This window comes from Montipora foliosa, chromosome 11 (assembly GCF_036669935.1).
Source record: "Montipora foliosa isolate CH-2021 chromosome 11, ASM3666993v2, whole genome shotgun sequence".
Classification (NCBI taxonomy): Eukaryota; Metazoa; Cnidaria; class Anthozoa; order Scleractinia; family Acroporidae; genus Montipora; species Montipora foliosa.
Window position 1 is genome coordinate 33,382,509 of NC_090879.1, and position 17,316 is coordinate 33,399,824.

The 17,316-nt window shown below is 40.2% G+C and overlaps 2 protein-coding genes across 3 annotated transcripts in view; both read right to left on the reverse strand.

Annotated features, from left to right (window-relative positions):
• LOC137975796 (uncharacterized) overlaps positions 1 to 954 on the reverse strand; it is an 18,456-nt gene extending 17,502 nt beyond the window's left edge. Inside the window, exon 1 of the mRNA XM_068822990.1 lies at positions 503 to 954. Coding sequence (XP_068679091.1) covers positions 503 to 575 — 73 coding nt within the window. The 5' untranslated portion in view covers positions 576 to 954. The remainder of the gene's footprint in view (positions 1 to 502) is intronic.
• A 428-nt stretch (positions 955 to 1,382) lies between these two features.
• On the reverse strand, positions 1,383 to 14,390 carry LOC137975731 (glutamate receptor ionotropic, NMDA 2A-like). 2 transcript variants are annotated; one of them, XM_068822903.1, is made up of 5 exons: positions 13,210 to 14,390; positions 11,214 to 11,818; positions 9,805 to 10,855; positions 6,787 to 6,950; positions 1,383 to 4,190 (listed from the first exon to the last, which is right to left on the reverse strand). In XM_068822903.1, the coding sequence occupies exons 1-5, from the start codon at positions 13,642 to 13,644 to the stop codon at positions 3,737 to 3,739; spliced, it is 2,709 nt and encodes a 902-aa protein (XP_068679004.1). In that variant the 5' UTR covers positions 13,645 to 14,390; the 3' UTR covers positions 1,383 to 3,736. The 2 variants fall into 2 exon arrangements, with proteins under 2 accessions (XP_068679004.1, XP_068679005.1); XM_068822904.1 differs by lacking the exon at positions 13,210 to 14,390 and adding an exon at positions 11,959 to 12,044.
• Between the last annotated feature and the right edge of the window lie 2,926 nt (positions 14,391 to 17,316).

Sequence of the window (17,316 nt, forward strand, 5' to 3'; positions counted from 1 at the left end):
TTGACCTCACTCGCCCCCTTGCATAGATATTTATTTCTTTTAAACGTGTGTCTCAGTCAAGGGTCAGTAAGTTTAAGGAAAACGAAAATTCACGGTTCGGGAGTAAAACACAGAAGCCTTGTGAGTGTTCATTGTTTGACATGGCGACTGTGGAGCTATTACAAGTCTAACTGCTATATCCAATTGGGCGCTTTATTCCTTCTTGTGACAATTTTGAGCTCTCTCGAGAGAAACTAAATGTTCTCCCACTATGAAAGAACAAAACAATTGAATCATCGATTGATGTTTTCTTTGATTTCACTGCTACTTAGGTCAAACGATTCTAGACACGAGTAAGGCAGTTATTTCACCTGGGCGTTTCGACGTCGTAATGATTTATAATTGGCAACGTGGTACATTTTCGTAATTCGAAACCTACGGTATCAATTTTGCCTGAAATTTTCAGTTTCGTTGAAATTCATGTAACGGTAAAGTCATTAAACAAGTTTTTGTATTCTCTTACCTGGCAAAGCTGACACCGTGAACAGATAAACAAGCACTAACCACACAGAGAAATGAACTGTTAGCGAAGACATCACTTGGAAATTCTCTCGCTAAATTGTGAGAATCCTTAAGCTCTGATTAATGAGGTTGAGTAAAATCTTGCTGCTTTTAAACGCGTCCCATTTCCTGTGAGGCGCAGATTTGACGATTGATGTCTTCTTAAGGGGGAATTTTAAGTCGGGATTTGAAGTCTGTGCTACCTGCTAAGCACATGGCAACAAAGGCCAGCAGTGTTTGGTTCATTTGACGTGATTTTGACGCTTGGGTAAACAGACATATATAACCTGCCCGCTACACTCTATCAAAACTACGCGGCTGAACGTGATGGAAATAGTAATAATCTCGTTGCAAAATCATGTTCACTTGATCAGCGACATAATAGAAACGAGACAATCCAACGGTTTCAGGAAAGCCTCGATCTCTCGCCCCAATTTTCTCTTCTTTCTTCAACACATGCAGGCTAAATCTTACTTTCCCAGGGAAAATACTGGTCGTCACCTACTGTCGGCGGAGAAAAGCCCTGGGAACGAGGTTGGGTCTGTCAGTCCCAAAAGTGAAACGAGGATCTCTTACGGTTTTGCACTCTTGCAGTTTCATTTATTCCCTTCTCAAATTATCCGCCGAGTTATAATTGAACGTGCACTTGTGTCATAGGCAGCATTCCTCCTTCTAAAGCATTCTGTCCTTTCTGGGTTCCATGAAGAAAAATGGTTTGCTGAACTTAGTTTTAAAAGAAAATATTGCCAAATTCATAGGAATGAAAAAATCACATTGTGTAAAGTCAGGAGTCCGTAAGGAGTTCTTGATAGAATTTATCTTTTCTTGGTGTGTACCAACATTACGCCTCTCTTCTTTTTATTTTTCGCTTTGACTTACTTTTTCTCAGTAGAGTCTTCCTTCTATTTTAATGTACATTTAAAATTTACTTTAAGAGCAATTTCAGTTTCCTAACATACCCCTACTTACAATCAGCAACGTCACCTTCCCCTAATTATGAATATTGAATACTAAATGGGATCAGTTTGTTCGCAATGAGGAAGTGAAATGTGGAAATGAGACTGATTAGAAGTCGACTGCGCTGGTGCAGAAATGTTTGCAGATTAGATGATGACAAACCAGTAAATGTGTCCTGTACGGCGAACTGACTCAGGGAACTAGACCTGTCGGCCGACCAAAACAATTGCAAAAAATGACTTGAAGAGTGCTCGTGTGCTAAGTCAGTGGGACACTGTTGAGTAAGATAGACAAGGATGGAGAAAAAAAAGGAAAGGAAAGGAACTTTATTTAAGTGTCTAATCTTTTAGCGCTGTAGAGCACTAATCGTGGACACTGTAAATTGAAATTAACAAGTTAACGCAAATCAAATGAAATGTTGGTTTTTGAGGAGAGGGGAAAACCGGAGTACCCGGAGAAAAACCTCTCGGTGCAGAGTAGAGAACCAACAAACTCAACCCACATATGACGCCGAGTCTGGGAATCGAACCCGGGCCACATTGGTGGGAGATGAGTGCTCTCGCCACTGCGCCATCCCTGCACCCACAAAGAGAGCTGAGAGCTGATACGTAACACGTGTGACCGTCACAATAACAAAATGATACAACGAGAAAAGGAGAATGAAAAGAGGAGAAAAGAGGAAACAAGCTGTGTAATAACCGTAGCGGTTCAAAAGGCTGTAATCAAACCCTATGCTTTTCGAGTTTTGGGGCTTGGCTTCCTTTTTACCAAAGTGGACGAAACTCATGAATTAACTGATCTTAGGTAAACAGTGGTTTACCCATGCGTAACGTCGGCTTATGGCACCAGTTTAAGTTTTCCCGCTCCGGGTGAACGCTGCATACTTTGGGCTTGGAGTTTTACTGAATTGGATCGTTCCCTTACAGACTCTGCGAAAAAAGTCCAATTTTGTTTTTCAAGAAATTGGAACGACAAATTGTTTGGGCCGTGCCTTACGAAATATCAAAACAAGAGAAAATATATCCTAACATGGTCTAAATGACTTTCTCAAAGTCCCATAAATTTCAAATTCCCACTCAGTGACGGCTGGTTGGGTCAATTTAAATAGCACTGGGAAAAACAATTCAAGTAATCCTCACTTGCTTTTAGGATCTATACAATATGTTTGAAAAGAAACAAAAATGCAAAGGATCGTGTTGGTGAAAAGAAATCCTTGCGAATACCGATCTTAAAGTGCTACTATGATCAAATTTTTATCCCTTGATTTTTTAGGTTTATCATATACAATTCCAGGAAAGATCAAAAACGCCGTTTACCGTTTGGAAATATCTGCATTGGTTCCGGAGATATTTAAATTTGAGAAATGTGTAAAGTATGCAAATTATAGGACTGATGACGTCATTCCCTCAACCCAATACAGCATCAAGTATATAAATAGAGCTATCTCGGTTAATTTGCAACAGAGACCATTGACACTTGGTAGGCTAAAACTTCTACAGGCAACACAGCTTCAGCTATAAAGATATTGCTTCTCATGGCAACTCACTCTTTTCCAGTCCCCTCCAACCGGATTTCAAGCTAGAAAAATGAGTTAAACAAAGCCACAAACTCGACCTAACATATTTATATGCTTGCAGGATCATGCAGATGAGGCACTATTGGCAAATGTCAAAATAGAACGCCAAAGGTGGCCAGCAAAGCCTTTAACATCAGGGAGGTCTGGAACCCAGTGTGTTGCCATGGTAACAAAACTGGTACGCTCATATTGTGGAGCACATCTGCTAGAATCTTTCTGCCAAGAATCAAGTATTTCTCATTCAAATTGGCCGATATAACATTTTTCATCATATTTGATCAAAATTTGGCTGAGTTTATGACGTCACCACTCGGCTAATTAATTTGCATATTTTAAAAACTTGAATATATATGGATCAAAATGAGACATTTCAAAATAGTAAACAGCATTCTTCTCGTGTAGACTACATGTTTATGTCTTAAAATGGCTTAGATAGGAAAGATGCGAATTTCGTCACAGTAGCACCTAAATAAATTCATAATTAAAAGAAATTGCCTTACTCCTGAGAAATAAAGTGTAAAGCGGGTTAATTGACAAGTAAGAAAAAGAAGAAGAAGAATTACAACAATTTACCATCAGAAAGCAATGGAAATTGTGTGTTTGATGGGTTTTTGTTTGTACAAAACCATCATTAGCTTTAACTATAGTCGCGGTTTTAACTATCTAATCGTTTAAAATAATACTAGTCATTGTTGATACTCTGGGCAATTTAGCCGCATTTAAATCAGTTTCATTCTGTTGTGGGCTAAAACTACGCTTAGCGCGCGTAATTCTGCGATAGAAGAAAACCTCTAATAATAGAATAAGGAAACAGCCCACAGTTATCATAGCTGTATTGAACAAAAAGCCTTCAAATTCATCAAGTCCCATGCGATGCGCAACGACAGATTGTTGTGAGGTTTTACATCTTGATGTTGTCCATTTATTGAATATTTCAGTGATGGTGTCTTGGGCCTTCAGTTTGTGAATGGCTCGTGATATTGAGGCTGTCCATGATGAATTTTTCTGCAATGCAAAAGCCAAGCCTGCTAACTCAAAACCGATTCCGTCTTCTTTAAGAGTGCAGTTGGGATCGTCGTAACCTGTACTTGATTCTGAGATGAATGCTGTAAGCTCGCTGTAAAAAAGGGGAAAAAAGTATTATTTTTGAACAATTGTTTCAAACTACTACCAGGTGAAGACGTCTGATGCGAGAGAGAAATAGACGCCTTGGGAAGCGACTTCTCTCCAGTCACCACTCTTCCATTTTCCACTCTCTCCAGACCTTTTCGTGGAAGGCTTCTCGTTCTTCGCTAGGATACGAATTTTGCGCACTCCAGAGATAATTTTCAAGAAAGGTTAACATTAGAACCTTCCGAAGATTATCCGTGTTGTACGGTATCAACATTCCATTCCCTTCATTTAGTCTTCGTTCGTCTCTTTCTTTCAAGTGTACGAAAAGAGACCGAACAAATGAGGTGCGCGTACCCTGATGTTACGCTAGGAGTTGGTTCACATGAACCATGCAAGCATGCGCACAAGGAACCTACGCAACGTCAGCAGAATCTTGAGTTTTTGCTAGAACAATAAACACAAATTAATGACAAGTTAACGAGCCTTCTTTTGTTGCTTCTGCTTATTCTTCCGTCGTTATTGAGTACCAGGCTTATAGGCAGCTTATAATAGGGAGCTTAAGCAAGGAAGACGGCTACTAGATCACCACAAAACAATAGGTTTGATTAGCAAAAAGAATAGCTCTGCATGGTCAGCTCGTGTCTTTCACCTTTTGCTTAACCTCCCTAATTTTAAAGCAGAACGACGACAATCTAAAAATGCAACTCTTTGCGATTCTTCTCAGTCGTTCGACGTGGAAAGTGTGCACCACCATTTCTTCATCAGGTACTCACTTCCTCTACTATCACACTAATACACTAAAGATGTTCTCAGTTTTAATTAAATGCAAACGATAACAATTCATCTTGTTTGCCTTGCCCTTCACTTGATTTTCACGTGGTTCCTGGAAAACAACTGGCAACTGAAGTAGTGTTTACAAGATACTGGGGCGAAATTTGCACCGGCGTACATGTATTTTCACCCGGGTTCCCTCTCGTGGTTCTGTATTATTCGTTTATGTCATATAGGAGCGACTCATACCGGCGTGAGTTCACCCTGGTACGAAATCCCGCAATAGAGATCAACCATTCTTGTTGGTATGAACTTGACCTCTCAGTAGACTAGAACGGGTAGCGCATGCGTTAATGACCGCCATGTTTGTGTTTTCGATTCACACATGTATTTACTTAACGTCAAGAGTACTTTCATGTAAACACAATATGAAATCACGAAGGCATCATTTCAAGACGAAACGAAATCAAGTAGTCATCCATCCACACCCACGTGACCTCAAATTTGGTTATTTCACATCGTTGTAAAGTTATGCACCTATCAATGTTAAGCCAAAGGAAGTGGGGTTCGGGCTACACGGGAGTTTGATCGTGAGGTCTGTCCCCAGGATAGGGATTTTGATCGTATGTGACGTCCCCAGGCTAGCGATTTTGATCGTACAAAGGACATTTTACCACCCTCACTTGCCGCCGGGTAGACATTTTGACCAATTATTTTGTCCCAGGGGTGGGGAATTTGAATTATTTTAAATGAAAATGTCAAAATCCCCACCCCATGCCCGACCCACCCTCCCTGGGACTTAACATTGATAGGTGCATTATGAGCATGACGTGCATGTATCAAAATGTAAACGGCACATACGCCCCGTGCAGGGCCATTTTTTTAAAGTAAACTCCCTGATAACAATGAAACTGTTCAGAGTTGCTTTCTGTTTTTCTTCCTTGAGGTAATTCCCATTGAAATGACGTTCTATCCAGATTTTTGTCAAACTTGGCTCAATTGATATTCATACATACGACATTTAAAAAATGCAATAACAAGATGGGGTCACCGTGCTTGTTTTCGCGCTGCATGCCTTTATTCTAAGTGTTTTTTTACCGAATTACGCGAGAAGAGTTCAAAACTTGATCAACCGGAAAATTTGTTGTTATACAGCAAAAGCTACTAAATATTACTGAAAACTTGAGACTACTTGTTTGTCCGGGATATAATCTTTTTGCACAGTCATTCTAATTGCTCTATCTTGCAAAGAAACGTAAGCAAATTGGACCGCTACAGTCATCACCTTGCACTCAGTCGTCTGGCTCCAAATGCAGTTTAACGTCATTTATATGTAAATACCATAACTTGTACAATCAAACTATTTTTCTCCTTAAAATATGTTTTCCTTGTACCTATTACGAGTAAATAAAACCATTAAAATGGGGAACACCATGCTCGTTTCTTCGTAACACGACGACAAAAGAACGGCAAAGGGGTAATTTCGACTTCAAAATGATCATTTTCCGCGCAAGAACTGGGGCGAGTTCCAAAACAACAACTTCTTAACCGAAAGCAGTTATCGTGATTTTGCTAAAAGCTTTTGAACAGCAATAGCGGCCTTTGTTGTCTCTCTCCAGATGACCGGCAAGAAACGCCGCCATCTTAATTCGAAGTCGCAATGTTATGCGAAGTATGAGATGCGCGGTGTAAAGTTAATTCAGCCTTTTTACAAAATCTGCTGGTATGAATTAAATTTTGGTTCACATTGAAAGTGGCAATTGTTACCCTAACCAAACAACATTTACTTGGACCTTCTTTGTAAATAGTGAATAGTGCAGTAACAATACCCTGATATGACTTTTTTCACTCCATCCGGGAAATAATCCACGCTGTGTTTTTTCATGTTCTCGTATATCTTTCTTAGTCTGGAATTCTGGCTATTTCTAAAGAAGTCCTCAATGCTGGTGTCTTTTAATGTTCCAAATGTGAATCCCTCTGGGGGGTCGACCAACTACAACAGAAAAGAAAAGAAAAGAAAAGGAGCCATTGTGCAGTTGCTTGATCAACAAGCTGGCTTGCAAATGTATGGCAAAGACGTCGCTGGCGATCTTGTTTCTATCAGGTAAACAAAGGCTTTCTTTCGATGCTTGTTAGTTTCTTTCAGAACATGGATAACTGCAACCTCGGTCCCATGCATGGCTCGGCAACTAAGCACATTTTGTTTTGCCTCCTCGTCATGCGCCGATCAACTCGAAACTTCAACATCCCCCCGCCCGGGCATTTGAACTTTTGAAGATTGGATCGTTCAAATTCCCGCCCCCTCGGCCCAAAATAGTGTTCAAATGTCCTACCCTATCGTTGGATTTGTCTGTCATACCCTACTAAAGAACAATCGTCGTCGGCTCCTGTGGTCTAAATAAAGCTTGTGTATAACATGCTAACACATGTTTCGTGACCCTTTATATGATGGTGCCGTTTTTACCAGACTTGAGCTACTACAAAAACACAATTTTAATATTGAAACTATTAAAAGTGACTTGAAAATTGAATTGATTAAGTCGGACAATGTCAATAAGCAAGTATAAGCTGCTCTAACCCCGAAACACGGCAAAGGTTGTTTAAGGAGGGAACTGTGTACTTATCAACAACAGAGCATAGAGAGTTTACGACTGCATGTATTTTAAATTGTTCAGTGTCGGTTGATTACTTCTAACAGAAACTTACAGCATTGAGAGCTTTAACAATGAAATGGAGGGTGTGAAAACGTACCATATTGTATTCACTCTATAGTATGACAAAGACGAATTACGCAGCCAAAATTCCTTTGCAGACAGCTTTTGAAGATCTTTTTTGTAAGCCAATCGCTCACAAATGCTATATCTCTTCCTTTAAACTCTTCCATTTTGTCCAAACAAGTGTTTTATACCTGTCAGCGACTTCGGCGCCCGAAAAAAAAATTGCTGACACTTCTGGTTCAATTTTCCCCACCCCACTCCCCGGGCAAAGAAGACAGTCTGTTGAAGTTTCGATTTGATCGGCGCATTAATGGAATGGTTGTTAACAATAAAAATTAATATATTGATATTACAAAGCGAAAAAAGACAAAAGTAAAATTTGAATTGAAAGGGAAATTTAACAAATGCGTAAGAAATTTGCTTTCCCCCAAAGAAGGAAAAACAAATATGAGGGATCACTATTGAAGGCGCATAGCCTTCGGTCATAGTAATAAGAAGATTCAAAGGATCAAACACTCGTTATCAGGTGCAGGGATGGCGCAGTGGTGAGAGCACTCGCCTCCCAACAATGTGGCCCGGGCTCGATTCCCAGACTCGGCGTCACGTGTGGGTTGCGTTTGTTGGTTCTCTTCTCTGCACCGAGAGGTTTTTCTCCGGGTCTCCGGTTTTCCCCTCTCCTCAAAAACCAACATTTGACTTGATTTAGGTTGATTGTTAATGTCAGTTTACCGTGTCGCCAATTAGTTCTCCAGCGCTAGAACGACTAGACACTTAAATAAAGATCCTTTCCTTTCCTTTGCCTTGAGATAACCCGACCTCGTTACCAGGATCTCACTTCTCTGCGTCCTTTGTCGTTGAGAAAGACCCTGGTTCAGGTTGGTCACGTGCTTCCCAAAATCTGGGAGATAAACCAAATATGTGTTAGGGGAGGGGAGGGGAGGCAAGGCAATGTAGGCCTTGTCATCATTGCTTTTGAGGGAATGTCAGCACGCATTTGATTTTGTGGTCAGACGAGCATCGACAAAACGTTTCACAGCAAGGTGTTATACGTACTACACATTGACTCGACGTCAGAGGCAAAAGGTTGTTGTCAAATCCATCAGACGCAACAGAAAATACACTCGCGTCGTTCGAATTTTCACCGGTGTCGGCCGTGTGAAGGTCTGGATTCAAGCTCAAGTGAGCAGTTGATGAAGAATGCTAATAGTTTTTACCGTACAAGAAAACAAGCGAAACGTTTATCCATGGGAAACAAACATGTTCATGCAGCGATGCGTTCGATTGTGAAATCCGGATTTAGATCTTAAAATCTTGACCTTCGGCGACAAAATCCGTTTTCAGACTTTGCGTTTGATTGGAAATCCTAAAATCCAGATTTTAAGATCTAATTTCGGATTTCTCAATCGAACGCACCCTGTATGAACATGTGCAGGTATTATATTTTGTTTTTTTGATTTCAAACGTTAAACAAAGTGATTCCTAAGTCGCAAACTTGTACAGCGAGTAGACAGTTTTGACTTATTTATATTTCAACAATCAACTGCGTGTAAATTGTTGTTGTAGAGAGTAAAGATAGTTTTACAACTGAAGTTCCCCCCACACTGTACACAGCTTAGCATTTAGTTTATAACACAAATCGTGAAGTATATTTTTAGCACCGGTAAAATAAAAGAGACATTTTATCAAGCAAACGTAGTGTTTGCTCAGTTCGGTGTATTGTTTTGTAACAGTGTATGTTCTGTAGAAGCAACATTAGCAACTAACGAATTCGAAATCAATTATTTTTGTGAAAGTCAGTTGCCACTAAATCGCCGCTGCTCGACATCAGAGGTCTTGACCGCTTTTGTGGGAATTCAGCTCCTGTGGGAATACATCATCAGCTCTTTTGCCTTTTTTCAAAATGTAAGGTAACATTATTTACTTTAAAAAATGTCGTCAACGAATACGCTAACGCCCAGCTGCGAGATTAAAATATAACGAAAACTCTACCCTTGTGGGAAAATGTTTGTCGGAGTGCCACGTAACCAGCCTGAACCACGGTCTGCCTTCTCAACGACAAAGGAGGCACATAAGAGAGGCCCTGGGAACGAGGTTGGAGATAACCCTGTCGTTTCTCTTTACAAGACTTACCTTTGGGTCTCCGATTCCTGACACGACATTGACCTCATCCACAGTAATAAGAGAAGCAAGTAAGTTTGCAGTGTATGAGCTCACTAGAATCAGACCCGCGAAGTTCGCTACCAACATTACAAAGGAAACTGAAAATGATTTGGCTTGAACTTTCGTGAGCGGCACCTGGAATATATTTCCATAAACGTACATTATAAATTCAAAGGGTAGAAGATGAGAACTTTTATGGTTTCTATAATATGATTTCTCAATCAACCATACAGACACCACGACAGTAAAAAATGCCGCTAAGCACGAAAACCAGAGATCTGTACTAAACGAGCTCATCAGTCTCATATCACTTATTGATTCCGCGAAATTTTCATTCTTTGATTTCGTTTTCTTGACGAGAAATATCAAGCCTGTGCCCATGTATGGAGTCGTGAAGTCGACGTAAGTTGAGCGTCCTTCGGTAATCGTTATAAACCCGAGCGCAAGATCGGCCGATCCTCGGGAAACATCGCCAATCATCCCGTTCATTTGATTGGTTTCTGGATCCACCGATCCATATTTCCCGTCGGCAACTAAATAAAGATCGAATGTAAACTTTTCCATTTCTTTTAGAATAATTAAAATGTCTATCATTGCGCCGTAACAACACTGCATTATTTTGGAATCGATCTTTGATGCCCTCATTTTATCTTCATCGCCACCCAATAGATCTTTATCACGCGATATGTACTTTTCACACGGAACTGAACCAGATGGACAGCTAGTGCCCAGCCTACTACTGTAGTCCACGCCATGAACAACTGTAAAGGGCGCATGATCGATAGAAACTATTCTCAAGTGACGAGGCCTCGGAAGGTCCTTTGGCAGGAAAGGCTCAAATATACGAGGGCCACTGCCTTGGTTCCACTGCGGGTAATCATGTCCCATGACGCACCAATGTAACCCTCCTTCAGGTGCCCTCATTGCTTTGACGATAGTGAATTGAAAAGCAATTCGCTCTCCGTGTGAACAGAACTGAACGGGTCCAGTTTCTCCAGGGAAACTCTGATTTATAATTTCCCTGTGAAGATTCAATTTATCATTAGTGATTAATGGGAAGAGGTCTCGCTTCTGGAATAATTTACCTATTTGTCGTTGAGAAAGGACAAGTTGGTCCCGCCTAGCTACAGAATCGTATTCAGGGTGGCATGTTAGGCGCTAGGCTTGTTTTTTATCCCGCGCGGCCGCAAGTAATTGACAAAGACACATTCATTCTAAGAGAGCTGAGTTATTGAGTGATTAGGCCACATACCTTAGCATAATGTAAGCTCTTAGGTTGGGAACAAGTTAAAATTAGTGAAGCCTTATGTTATCCCGGCATCAAACCACAAGGACTGAGGAGAAGCACTAGTAGTATAGCCTTCATTACTTTCTCTCACCTGTAAAGGCGTCTTTTAAAAGCATTAAAATGGTTTCCTTCTAAGCACTTCGGTTTTGAACAATGAGATGAACTGTCAAGAGAGTGCTTCAAGCCATTGGCAAGTAGCCTCACACAATCCTTTAACAATCCTCTGTACAGCTTTAACATCCCGTTTTTCTCAGTTTCTTGAGTTTTAAGAATCCCAATTGATCCCTCAGGGAAGTCTTTGGCTTCTGCACCAACAGCTTTATCGGTAAATACCCACACAAAATCTTGGTAGTGTATTTTAAAATTAAGGGTTCTAACCATCGACAGTATTTCAACGCTCTCGTTACTTTTGCAGTGGACGACAATCAAGTGGATGTCGCCTGCGTGAATGTCTTCTAAATGAGCGCTAAACTCTTCCACTGAAATACCTGAGTTGAGAACTAAGCACCGAGGTGATTTTCCCTGTGATCCATCACTTGATATGTACTGAGAAAGGTGCCAGAGAAAAGGGTCTTCCAGAGATGATTCGGTTGTAATGCAAGCGAATCTGCTTTCCTCGAACTCCATTATTAGGTCGGTGAGAACTCTGGCCTGTAAGTCCTCCGTGGGCAGCATTGATGCATACATTGCTCTTTCCTTGAAAAATATCAACAACAAAAAAACAGAATGTTTGTTTCAATCAATAAAAGTAATGATGATGATGATGATGATGATGATAGAGTTCATGGCGTATCTTTTTTATCCCCTGCCGTATTAGAATATTCGGAAGCTCTTACCGATTTGCAAAAGTACAATTGTGGAAAAAACTTTCAATTCATCTACAGTCTTGGCCAAAAGGCTTGAGAAGACCTTCCCATTTCCCGCCATCATTTGTGGCAGATTACGCCTAAGTTTGGTCCCCACCCACAACTACAGGTTTCCGTATTTTCTCTTTCCCCCCCCCCCCCTCCCCTGAACAATTTTGAAGACTATACTTTTGGAGGGTAGGTTAGGGGGGATCAATAGAATTATCCTTTTCTTTTAAAAAGAGCCCCATATGTTTTGATACACTTTATCCCACTGTCATCATTGTAGGTGACAGAGGGAACAAGAATCATTCGGTAAAACAATACCTTTATACTGTTCTGTTAAAACAAGTTACTGAAAAGAAGAGGAAAAGGAAGCAAAGAAACGAACCACGTTGTACTGAACGACCGAAAATCATAATGCATAATCAACTGAATAACTTCAAAGTTCTGTCTTCGCTTTGTCGTGATAACTGCAAATGGAAGCCATTTTGATTAAGATCAAGCTCAAACCCGCCAATGGAAAGAATAATTTACAAAGTGTCGCGACAAAAGTATTGATCAGAACACGTTTTCCATACAAGCATTGTTTGAGGAGAAAGCTGTCCATGTAATGCTTTTAGTGGTAATCATTCGTCTTCGAAAATGGAAATTTCTCGGACTGAAACTGTTACGCAAGCAGGCCTCTAGCTTTTAACGAGGAAGTCGTTTGCTTATTTTAAAATGCTCTTTTCTTTGCATTGGTTTCTGCTGGCATATCCGTTTTGCCCCGTAGCGTTTGCTTTTCTTTCTGTGAAGCAAAATAAAGCCGGTGCATCAATGCACTTGCAAATTTCCCTCCAAAGGAAATTTTTATCTACACGATAGTGAGTCGAGAATCGAAAGTCGATTTGAAAGTTAAACTGAAAAACAGCAATTCGTAATCAAATGTTATCATCGGCTTGAGGTCCCAAACCAATATGGTATGATATTCCCTGCCTGTCTAACCCCGTATAATCCGTTGTATTCTACCTGATGACCTTGCGCCTGTACGATTTGATCCTCAGTAGTTGTTTCGACAGGTTGCAAACTAGCACTGGTGTGCTATACAATAAGTGAATTCAAATAAGTGTTTACACATAAAGCTTCGTCAAATATTTACACGTTCCATTATCACGCATGTACCAACTGGCGTTATCAAACATTTTAGTGCTGAATTATGTATACTGCTTTCATTTGGAGAGGACTACTTGAATATCTTACCTGGTGCATGCTATAGACGACTTCCCTTAAACTTTGAAGTCCAATTATAGGAACAATACTTTTGCTTAATGCATCTACCAGTATTTGGTTTTTGCGTGATGGAAGAAAACTAAGAACTAAGCTAACGTTTCTGACGATTATGTCTTCTTCGATTTTTCTCCAAAATGAATATGGCGTATCCTTTACTTTCCATTCCAATGTAATTCCTTCGACATTATGGAGAGACGAATCCATGATACTTTCCTTCAAAAAAACATCGAAAGCTGAATTCAAATCCTCGCTTTGGCCTTGCTCGAGAACGAAAGCAATTTTCACCGCAGAATGATTTGATACTGAAGTTGTTGTACAAAACTGGAAGTAACTTCCGACCATAAAGTGAAGAAAAAACAAGATGCTTTCCTTTTTCGGGAACGATTTCCAAAACATCGTTAACATACTTGATATTTCGCCCAGATAGTAATCAAACTTCTGCAATGACAGGTTGTTGATTCAGGCCTTGAATCTTCACGGTGACTCTGCATGGCCGACGAATTCAAGTCAAGTTTGTCAACGACTTTCGCAGTAATTTTCCGCTCTGGTTTCGGATTCAGTTTAAGTGACGCGCTTTTTGAAGCCTGCTGATCAACAACCTCCAGTATAAGTGACGTTGAATAACTTATCTTGATGTCAGCTCCTTAATTACTCGTGTAACTATATAAGCATGTTGAAAAGTTGGTCTTCAACTACTATTGCATTTTTCCTCCAAGACATATGAAATTCCCAATGTTCGACTCCCTTCTTTCTCGGCTTGGTTTATTTAAAGAATCTATTTAATGTTAAAGCTCTCTGCTTGTTTAATACCGCATTTTTCCTACTGTCGCCGGAGAACTGACGTATAACAACTTAGCGTGCACAATCAATCAAACTGCGTCAGATATTTTTTCTCTTCAAAAAATGCCAATTGACGTTTTTATGCCAGCCTCAGTCTTCTTTTCTCAAAAAGCATCAACTTCATGAACTTGGCAGAATAATAATTTGGGGGCCATAGCTGTTCGAAAGCGCTCACTAAGCGCTTGTCCGAAGCAGTAAGTGTAACGCAATAAAAACAGATCATTAAAATAAGCAATGATTGCTTACTCGCTGCAATCTCTCGAAGATCCCTTTTAAATAAAAGAACCCTTTGATTTATTGTCCATCAATGAATTGTCCTTTGGAGGCAAAACTCAAATAAACCTAGTTGCCGATCTCTACAGTAACCACAGCACAGTGTACACCCATGTTCACATGAGGCTGTCATTTTTCCAAGAAGGAAAAGCAAAATTATTGTTATTTGCAAGAACATTCAATTTAAAATATTCCTCGTGCAGAGCGGAACTATAGTCTACACCCGGGTGGCAGATAAGAAAAGTCATCTCAAAATTATAATTTCCTGTAACGACCCTTGTGTTTGCACTTTTTGCTTAATTTTCGCATACTAATCAACTGCATACATCTATAAATAGGGCAACAAACAGGTTGTTGTCTTCTCAAGAAATTTCTAAGAAATAAGTTCAATAGAGTTCATTCCCGATATAATCAGGAAATAAATATTGTGACTATGGCAAAAAGTGTTCGAAATATTAATGTTAGCAAAACACCTGGCGTCGTTCTCACACTTCAAATTTACAAATTAAAAATGCGGTTTTAGGCTAATTTGTTCCGGTGTTAAGATAGATAGATAGATAGATAGATAGATAGATAAAATATTCTCTCCAACGAAGCAATATTTTTCCGCACTCTTGTAAACGTATATGCAACACAGCGTGGTTTTGTCCTCGGCGAGGCGTCATGTAGTGTTACCCGTGTGCAATAACCCAGTGTTTCCCTGCACCTTATTAATTTCCGACCAGTCTTTAATAGGCCCGGTTCAAAAGTCGAACTTTTCATACGCCGAATCAAATTCCTATTTGGGTCGACTCAAATGAATTTAATTCGACGTTGAGTCAGACGTAGAATTAAATGGGTCGAATTAAATGTTACTCTTATGACGTTTTAAGTCCAACATGGCGGATGATGAGTCGAGGATCCGGCAGTCTCGATCATTTTACATGATATCTATGCTTGGCAGAATCAGAAGGCGCCGTCCGTCATGAACCTGATGTCAAGACGGAGGCGCGTTTTAAGTACTTGCATTCTTTTACTGCTGGCACTGATCCAACGAAACGATGTCGTAGAACCTATTCGCACGTGTCGGCGGCTGTTGAGAAACAGTGGATGGTGGGACACTGTTTGGAACGACTACTCGGAAGCCAGATTCAATAAAACATTCAGGGTAACACGAGGAACATTTGTATATATTTTGAGTCAAATCAGAAACCAATTGGAAAGGCAAACTGTAACAGAAGATCATATATTCCCAGAGTTAAGACTTCCTATTTGCTTATACAGGTTAGGTACTGTAGGGGCGACTACTTTTACACCATTGCAGAAATGACAGGACTCAGGGTTTCAACCGTATGTACTATTGTACGAGAGGTTTCACAACCTATTATCGACTGTATGTGGGAAGAGAGTATTTCAAAGCACATGCCAAGATCTGAGGTTTTAAGAAGCAAATAAAGGACATAGATGAGCTATGGCAATTCCCCTACAGCTAGGCCGGTATTGATAGCTGTCATATTCCGATCAAGTGCCCCCCCCCCCCCCCCCCCGGGGAACTGCAGTCCAATAAGGAATATCATAAGTTTAAAAATTTCCATTCGATAGTTCCTATGGCTATGGTTGACTACCAGTATAGATTTGTGTGGGCCAGTCGTGGCTTCCCTGGAAATTCGCATGACGCTATAATATTTAAGTCCACTGACCTATGGTTACGTATTCAAACATTGGACAATCCGTGGATGGTGTGGCGGTGCCACCCATGACAGTTGGGGACTCTACCTTTCCTTTGTGCACTTGGCTCATAAAGCCATATACGAATGCTGTGCTTACTCCACAACAGAGACTTTAATTATAGATTGAGCCGAGTACATGTACGAATGGTAACTGAAGGTGCTTACGGGCAACTGAAAGGGAGGTGGAGGGTATTGTTGAGAAAGTGCAAGAGATGAGGTGCGCACAGCAACTCTTGCGTGCTTAATTCTTCACAATGTGTGCACTGACCGAGGGAACGCTGTATCGAAAAAGATTGATTTGACACTTGATTAAACACTTGAAACAAGAAATACAAGTGATAGAAACCGACGTTTCGATGCATCTTGCGCCATTATCAAGGTTACAAAGATAAAATGCGGTTTGTGAAAAGGCTAAGTTGAAACGAATTTGCATAAAAGAGTGCCAAGCTAATTACGTGAATACTTTAGGACGAAGAGAATCCGACTGTACATTCAATGCTGGTTTAAGATATTGAATACACAACATTTCATTAACAAGGCAGTCAAATTTGTTCGTGCATTTCTTGATTACATTGAAGCGTGCTAAGAAATTGTTCGGAACAGCAGTGTTATGTTCTTTGCAATAATGCCTTGATAATGGCGCAAGATGCACCGAAACGTCGGTTTCTATCACTTATATTTCTTGTTTCATGTATTTCTAAATCGTTTCTTATAAGATCTAAACACTCAAGCAAGAACTCGAGAGGAAGTAAGAAAGTTGCTGCAAGTGACGACCTGTTCAACTGTAAGACACTTCCAGTGAAGCACAAAAAGTAAGGAATGCCTTACGCAAGAAACTTTGGCTGGAGAAGAATACTGGAAACGTATTCATCACTCTTACCCAAGACTAGTTGCAAAAAGTTAGGGTTTGCCCTTTACAATGTACCTTGTGCGACAGTAGGGACGAGCTTCCACATCCACAGTTTTGTTATAGAGGCTTTTATTGTGAAAACTCAAATTTGTGTTGCAAATAATGAAGCAACCAGGTACAACAGACAACAAGAAAACTGGCTAAACCCGAAATTAATTAACACTTTCCTTACTGTCACTGTTTTCCTCAAATTTTGATTGATCATTAGTCAACACAACTTCATGCCGTCCAATTCAGATTACAATAATATTCGTGATTAAAAATTAAATAAGACAACCATTATGCATTCATCCAATATTGTTTCAGTCACTTGCATGATTACAGACCGAATTGGAATTAGTTCTT

What these genes read in the sequence shown, in the direction of transcription:
- LOC137975731 (XM_068822903.1), bottom strand. Translation starts at nt 13,644, where the DNA reads ATGTTAACGATGTTTTGGAAATCGTTCCCGAAAAAGGAAAGCATCTTG. An exon ending in TCGTCTATAGCATGCACCAG is followed by an intron (nt 11,819 to 13,209) that starts GTAAGATATTCA and finishes ATATTTTTCAAG; the next exon opens with GAAAGAGCAATGTATGCATC. An exon ending in CAGGAATCGGAGACCCAAAG is followed by an intron (nt 6,951 to 9,804) that starts GTAAGTCTTGTA and finishes TTTCTGTTGTAG; the next exon opens with TTGGTCGACCCCCCAGAGGG.